General features: G+C 47.8%; 2 protein-coding genes across 2 annotated transcripts in view; one reads left to right on the forward strand and one right to left on the reverse strand.

The window, feature by feature from the left end:
* Positions 1-3,464, reverse strand: part of LOC100747633 (formin-2) — a 6,140-nt gene extending 2,676 nt beyond the window's left edge. Inside the window, exons 1-4 of the mRNA XM_012381145.3 lie at positions 2,941-3,464; positions 1,945-2,347; positions 728-897; positions 4-647 (exon numbers count right to left, since the gene is read on the reverse strand). Coding sequence (XP_012236568.1) covers positions 4-647; positions 728-897; positions 1,945-2,347; positions 2,941-3,429 — 1,706 coding nt within the window. The 5' untranslated portion in view covers positions 3,430-3,464. The remainder of the gene's footprint in view (positions 1-3; positions 648-727; positions 898-1,944; positions 2,348-2,940) is intronic.
* A 145-nt stretch (positions 3,465-3,609) lies between these two features.
* The window catches only part of LOC112212182, a 78,249-nt gene continuing 73,909 nt past the window's right edge, over positions 3,610-7,949 (forward strand). The window contains exons 1-2 of the mRNA XM_024365167.2: positions 3,610-3,750; positions 3,850-3,917. Coding sequence (XP_024220935.1) covers positions 3,748-3,750; positions 3,850-3,917 — 71 coding nt within the window. The 5' untranslated portion in view covers positions 3,610-3,747. The remainder of the gene's footprint in view (positions 3,751-3,849; positions 3,918-7,949) is intronic.

The following is a 7,949-nucleotide window of genomic DNA, read 5'->3' on the forward strand; positions in this document are numbered from 1 at the left end:
GGCGGTGGAACTGTTGGTAATGAAGTAATGCTTCGTTGAGAGGTAAACGATTGCGTCGGGGTGGTGGAGGCAGGTAGCGGAGGTGGGGGTGGGATGGAGAAAGATGGTTGAGAAGCGGAGGCTGAACTGTTCTGAGAACGATAATCTAAGAAGGGCGATGGGGGTGGAGGAGGTGGTGGGGGCGGAGGAGGAGGTGCACTCGAGTATGCAGGCGGGGAAGAAGCTTGTGGCAGTGGGGAAGTTAGGGTCAACGATAATCGAGTAACACGGCCCGGTGTCGTGTCGTTTCCGGAAGCCTTCGCGTCCTTCGAACCACTTGCGACTGATGTCGAGCAAGTGGCACTCGAAGATTGCTCTTGAGAAGTCGCATCCTGAACGATAGTCTTCTCCAACGATGAACCGAGCGTTCCAGAAGATTTCCCTTTGGATAAATCTTCGGAAATTGCTTCCGGGAAAGTTGTCGTAGGAGATGTCTGCGTGGATTTACCTTGAGTAGTTTTGTTTGCATGTTTCGCTAGTTCTCGAAGTTTTTCGAGTTCCCGTTTCAGCGACTCCTTCTCGGAATCTTGTTGGTCTTTCGCGGAAGCTCCTTGGGAAGTTAAACTGGCAGATATAGATTGCGTATCTTTGCATTGGGACTGATCTTCCTGAAACAAGTGGCACGTTTGTTTATTTTGTTTTTAAGTACATGATCTTTGACATCCACTAGAACGAACAGACGTCTTACTGTAAGCTCCTTATTCCGCGTGACACCATCAAGCGTAATTGATCCGATAATACCATCCGATACAAGTCTGGAATATATTCCAGCCGCAAATTGTTTGACTTCGGCTTCCGTAAGTATCGACTTTAATTGATCCGGCAGCGCCGAGATTAACGTTCCAACGATTCGTCGTTCTGAAAGATTAAAATATTTTTTAATTCTTCCCTACTTCTTCTCGTCGATTGCACGTTTTCTACCATGCAGTCTCACCCGATCATTCGTTTCAAAATCAAGCAAAACTCGAGGAAACGAGACAAACATCGAACCTGTGCAACTTTCACTGATCGAGTACGGTTTAATGACAACTTCGTTTTTGGCCTCGACGACGTTCCAGCCTTCGTCCGGCATTTGCGGCTGCTCTTATCTGCACGTGACTCTGAACTTTTCCGACTTTAGGCTCACATCGTAACTGGATTTCCACGAAAACTCAACAGCGATCCACAGCGTTCGCCTTGCCGTCGTCGTCTGTGCTCGTTTTCCGTAATTTGGAAAACGTCGCGCGATAAATAAATGTTGGCCGCTTTGTTAACCTCTGACAGCGTCGAGATAATTGCCAATCATATATCTATACAGTTCGCCTTTACTCGAAACATGCTCCTTTCCGTAAAAACGATCTCGAAGCCAGCAACTATTCGGAAGAAATGCCACCTCGATAGCTGCCCACGTCATATTGAATGGCTAACGATGAATTTTTTACGACGTCCCGACGAATTTCACTTTCAAAATGGGAACGTGATCATCGCTCTATGTTGAAACGGGCTACATCGCGAAACACGAGTGCGACACGTGGCGAAATCACGCCTCCCTGATAAACTTTATCTCGTTTCTTATCGAAGCTTTATCGAAGCGGAATACCTATTACTCTCGGTTGTACATCGTTACCGGCGCTTCGCGAGTAAACAAGTTTCTCGTTCGCCTCGTTTCCTGATTGAGAAATTAAAATGAAGTTACGGATCGTTTGAGAGTACGCGGTATCATTTCTCCGAGCAAGTAAGCTATCGTAATTACGTAATTAAAACTACATTTTATCGTTTACGACAAGCTGATACAAAAAAAATTTGTTAAACCGACATCGAAATGCCATTTTTAACGATCGGGCCATATACTTTGAAACGTCCTGTAACTCATTTTTAAATCTCGTATTGAGGTTACCAATAAGAGAAGATACGAGTTCCGCTCACCGAAAAGCGGGGACATGGAAGACGGTCCGACCTCGTGACTCTTCAAAACAAGCGCCAATGACGTCGAGGCTGCTTCCTCTTTGGCGCCATTCGTGGCGCCGGCTAATTCTTCGGGATCGGTAAACACGCTGTCGCTCGAAGATTCTTGGCTAGGTGGCATCGAAATCTCAGTCACAACCATGCACTGATTGGCCAACCGCCATGAGTCTGTGACCAGAAGCGTAGGGTCTTGCTTTTGAATCTGATTTGTTGCTGGCAACAATGGCGCTTCCAATGAATTTTCTTTGGTCTTCGTTTCTGTTAGCCCGACTCGTTCTATCGCTCTTTGAAATCCATCTTCTTTATCGTGTTTTTCTCGTACCTGTGACTTCTTCCCCGAAAGCTCTGGTACAACTGGGCTGACCTATTTGAAATAAAGAATCAAGAAATTCCAAGTTATTTCGATATTAAGGTACTTGAAGAATCGATTTTGAATCCTGTGCCGTTTGATTTTGTCCGATTAGATATATATATATATTTTTCCTTTCATTAGGAGGATATCTGCAAAGAAATAGTGAATTTTTTCGAAATGGTGGAAGCAGGTGGTTGGAATAGTATAGAAAAATGGGCAAATTTTTTCGATTAACTCTTACACAAGAAATCACATTCTTTCGTACATCGTAGAATCATGTATATCGTACTTAAATTGCTTGAAATGCGGCGCCAGCATTTCAGTTAGCCTCGACTTCCGAAAACATCTGAACGTACCAGTGTGTGACTTTCAACCAACTTCACACGCACACACACCCGGTAGATTATCATAAACTTCCAATCGACCCGTAGCAATTCCAATCAGTTCAAATTTCAGGAATCAATTATTCGACCGTTTAGCAGGGGCGGAGTTTTGTATACCATCATCCCCTTTTCTCATCGAAGAACACAGAAAGCCGACATACCATTTCGTAATAAAACTCGATAGAACCTGGAACTCCATTCAAATCGTTCCCTATAACTGACCTTCGTCTCGGTAGATCCGGGTGGTTTCGGAGCCTGCCTCTTGTGAAACGGTCGCTTGTCCACACCACGTCTCTGACATACTTCCATCTTTCTAGCAGGTGTTTCCTCTGAGTCACCCGTTTCTCCATCATCCCCGGTGTCGGTCGCGTCGTCAAGACCATCCGCTACGGATCCTGGCGTGCTCGCAGTTCCATCCGCGGCCCCTTTGCCCTTCTTTCCTTTCTTTCTAGCCTCGCTTTGCAGATTGCCCATGGCAGGATCGCGCGGCGACGCTTCCCTTGCCGCGAGACTGTTCGGCCCACGGCAGGAGGAGGCGGTGGCTCGTTTGACGTCTGATGCAGCGGTTGCGGCTGCAACGGTGGTGAATGCAGCCCCGACGTCCCCGGCATAGAATGCTCGGAACGTGTTAATACAGAAACGGACGACGTCGCGCAGATTTTGGCTGGCGTGCTGTGACGCGGCTGCGCTCTCGTACATCCTCTCCTTCATCCCAACTTCGGTCGATACCACCAGTCCTTTGCTTCTTCCGCAACAGTCGCCGGTGCCTTCTAGCGCGGACACGCGTTTACGCGTGCCGTTACACTCTGTTCCTTGCGACTGTGGCGTTGCAACTGCCGAGAAGATTCTTTCGGTCAGTGGTTTTTGGGAAAGATGCCAAGTTCAGGCTCGCCTACGGGAAACATTGTCGTAATGTCGTAGTGTTCGATTGACAGGGACCCGGGAAAGAGGTAAGGGATTCGCGGTTTTATTCCCGGCGAGTGAATTCGACGATTCGATGGTCGGCCTGTCGTTTAATGCGTGTGAACGATGGTATGATATGTATGGTTGCGAAATAAGTCACCGATCTGACTTCGAAAGTAACCTTCGATCGTTCCCTGTTGTTGTTGCTGTTGCTGCTGACACAAATAGATAAGTCGCTTCAAGGAAATGAATATCGGAGTTATGAATATGGAAGAGCGTTTTAATTACGAGGGGAGGTATGTCACGTCGAATGTTTGAGTTTCCTTTTACCTGACCGGAAAAAACTATCCGATCGATCCAGGATCAAGGTCGGGACGGTGCAAATGCAGACAGCGCCCCGTAAATGAATATCGCGAGGAAAACGCGTAGTATTTACGTATTCAATGGTTCGAGCGGCGCCACGCTGTCTTTGTCGAACCACGATCGTTGTATCTGCGGATCCCATTCGTTTTGGAAAGATGAACGACGCTCGTCACAATTTCTTCGATAGACGCATTTCCTTTCGGATCGTTTTACGTTCGAGCATCACGTGCGACGATGCCACTTGCCTCGGTGCTTCCTCTCGTCGAACTATCGATTCTCTAGGAAGAGAAACTCTAGCGGATACCTTCTCGATACGAGATGAGAGCTTTTCACGTAAAATTTCGTCGTTTCTGGTGTCGCTTTCGCGAGAACTCTTTTTACGAATAAGATACACTTCCATCGAACGAGTTAAGATTGTATCTGCCCCTTGTTTCGTGCGTTTCTATACCACCCGTGCGCAAAAATTACGCCTGAGACAAATGAATTCACGTTCCACGGAAATACAGAGAGATACGAGCGACCGGAGGTCGTTCACCATGACATTATCGTCTCCATACTCGTAGGAACTTAATACATGCAAAGAAATAACTGTAAAGCCTACACGCATAACGAGGAACAACAGGCTAATCCGGCATAAACACCGAGACTGTTTTGCATACCTGTACGAAACGCGCAGGTCCGTGCAGTTAGGATGAGAGACGCGAGACGCGAGGTGTTGTCGAAGGATTATCGATATGTTCGTTTATATATTCGATGTCAGCTGAGTACATACAGAGCGTTTGTTCTATATCAGCCTTATTATTCGCCTCGGAGCAAGTTTAATAATTTGATTGGAACTCGTGGATATTTAAGAGACATCAGAAAGTTTGTTGTTTTATCGTTTATTTTATATCGCAACATAAAATTTGTACAAATAATAATTCGTAATAATATCGTAACTATAATGGACGATAATTGATATATATGCATATGTGTCGATCAATATATATCAATTTCAAATTTGCACGCGACACGCGTGCGTCCGTGGTGCGCGCGCATCGCAACGCTTCGAGCGCCTTGTCAGTGCGCGTAACCACGCGATCGCACGCGCAACAATCACTTGAACCGACTTATGGTACGGTAGAGACCTATCTGACAACGCGAAAACCTCGCGACAGGCGCGTGTCTTATCGCGATACGCTTTCCGTTTCGGAAGCGATACAATATTTGGTCGGTCGGTCAATCGATCGGTTTGTCGTTGAGAAACGGAAGAACGGTCATTTCCCATCGCTTCCGGAGACGGTCCAAGATTCGAGGAACGGCGAAAAATTTTGCATTTTTTCCATCATTCGCGAATTGTTGCGTTTAAAAAGGTAAATGAAAGTCCAAGATATATAATCTCGGAAACGAAACGGTCTATATGTATATACATATATGGAATATCAGAACAAGAATTAAAAAAAAATTCTATTAGCAGCAAATAAAGGAGACACCGTCCCGCGGTCGATAAAAATGCTCGCCCGTTCTCCCGAACGTTAAAAAAGAAATCATGTTCGTATCTCGGCGAAGAAATGAGATCACAAGTCGAAAGGAACGAACGCGTACGATCCGGCTGGTCCTGTTTATATCTCTCCTTTTCCTTTGCTCGCTCTTTTCCTCTCTTTCCTTATCTCTATATCTCTGCGGTCTCCCTAATAGCGCGCGTATATTTGACACGAGTACTAGAACACGAATTGAAACACGATTTTTCGGCGAACGTCGACGGCGTTCGCAAGAGCGGTACAAAAATAAGGACTTCAACGAAGGTCGCTACGTACGCGAGATTTCTAAACACGCCGCGTTAATACTACAAAACTAAGGGGACGCACGGTAGATGCACGAGCCAAGAAATATCCTTTCAACGTTAAAAGCGTAGCTATCGTTAGTTCGGGCTGAAACCGCGTACTCCCTCCGCGGTGTTCTAACGCGAGACACGAGAACGTAACGGACCATCCGAGCATTCCACTTTCTCTTCGGTTGGTTAATCGTCCTTCTCCCCTCGTTCTCGTTCGTATTGAATACACGGAACGAAAGGAGAACGAGGCGCTCTCAGATTTCTTTGGAATCCCTCGGGCCCTGTCCGCGGCCGTGTCCCACTTCGTTAAGTACTGATACGTTTACCGTTATTTACAACAGACGAACGCTCGAAAATTCCAGCCAGGCGAAAACGATCGTGCGTGCGTTTTTTTTTTTTCATCGAAAACGCGACGATTCTCGACTTGAAAAAATGCGCGTATCACCTACGCGTCGCTGTCGAACGTCAGACTTATTGCTTAAGTTAATAAGCGCGTCACGGCGCAGTCGAGTTATGGTACATTTACAGAAAAAATCGTCCCCGATCGCGGGAACCGCGGGGATCATCGCTCGAGTCGGCGGCATCGTCCACGATATAAAAGTACAAAATGCGTAAAAGCGTCGCAACTCAAACGTGTCGAGTTCTATTAAGAACAGCGAGACACGTTCGAGCCTCGACGCTCCACGGGATTTTTTCTTCGTTTTTGCTTCTCGAAAAGGTTTATGGCCTCTTATGGCATCGCGTCAGCCTTCGTGTGAGATTCTTTTCTCTCTCAAGACTCGATCGTCCATCTTCGTCGCGGTTTGTACTTACATGCTACTTAAATATAATACACATCGAACAATATATCGGTCGGCGAGAAACGAATTTGACCTCCTTCTTCCACCTAAATTATCAGCTGCTTTCTAGGTTTCACAATTGTTCCGACAAAATGATCACTCGTAGCGTTTGGATCCCGTCGTTGTCCGCGAATTCGTCGGTTCTCTCCAAAGATTCCTCGTCTTTCATTAAGTTCCTCGTCGACCCGTGCTCGCAGCCCTCCGCTTCCGCTCTTACCTCTTCCGGCGCGCGATTGTTGGACCCCTCGACATCTTCCTGTTTCTCATTCGCATCCGTTTCCCGCATTGCGGAGACCGCTACCGTCGCCGTCGACGTGGTCACGGTGGTCGTGGTGACTCTAGTCGTCGGCAGACTCGAGGTTCCCTCGAAACCCGAGAACGCTGTCGCCGTGCGAGCGGTGAAAGGAAAATTGCAGCATGTCTCGGAATATCTGCCGATACTGTCCGCTGTGTTGTCGTGATCGTTCCTGACTAGAGCAAACTTCGACAAACGTCCCAGAGTTCGCCCTCTAGCTTCGCAATTTTCTTGCAATTGGAACGACGAAGCGTAGCCGGATACGTCCAGATTCGCAGACTCGATTCCATCGAGATTACGGTCGAAAGTCTGTAACGTGGTTCCCGCGTCCGTGTGGTCGATTCTGTGACGAGATTCGAGAGAGTCGAAAGAAACTGACTTCGTTGGCCTGGCCAGATCAACGACGGACAACGTTTCGCAGGAATCTAATCGACATCCGTCTCTTCTCTCGTGTCCGATCATCGATGCCATACCGATCAGAGGAACGTTGGTCGTGGACGCGACGGGGAACGCGTTAGAGGCGCCAGGCGCCACATTTGCCCGGCTAATTTGTCCCGGGATCTCTGGTACCGGATCCAGTTGTCCGATACACTCGAATCTTCGAGGCGACAGCATCCCGGAAACGACGCTGTTCATTCCTGAAAGAAATCTTGGCGATCTCAAGCCGGTTCTTAAGGTGGACGGCGCCTCCGGTTCGGTGATACCTAACAGTCCAGACTTGTCGATGCGTCGAACCGTCGGTGAAGCTCCGTCTGGATCGTCGTACGACCTTCCTCGAGGTTGACCGCGGCGCACGGAGTACGGATCGCCGGCGAACGGAAGCGAATTGGCCGCGTACGTTTCTCGATAAGAAAATCGTACAGGGGGTGGGTAGCTGGGAGTTGCGGTGGGATTTTCGGCGATGGTTATCGTCATCACGGTCGTAGCAGCTGGCATCGAGGTACACGCCACGGCGTTAGACGACGAAAACGTAGTGGTGGATGGAGCCGTGACGATGGCGTTCCACGAAGACATGGTC

Source organism: Bombus impatiens, unplaced genomic scaffold, assembly GCF_000188095.3.
Source record: "Bombus impatiens unplaced genomic scaffold, BIMP_2.2 scf_0129, whole genome shotgun sequence".
Classification (NCBI taxonomy): Eukaryota; Metazoa; Arthropoda; class Insecta; order Hymenoptera; family Apidae; genus Bombus; species Bombus impatiens.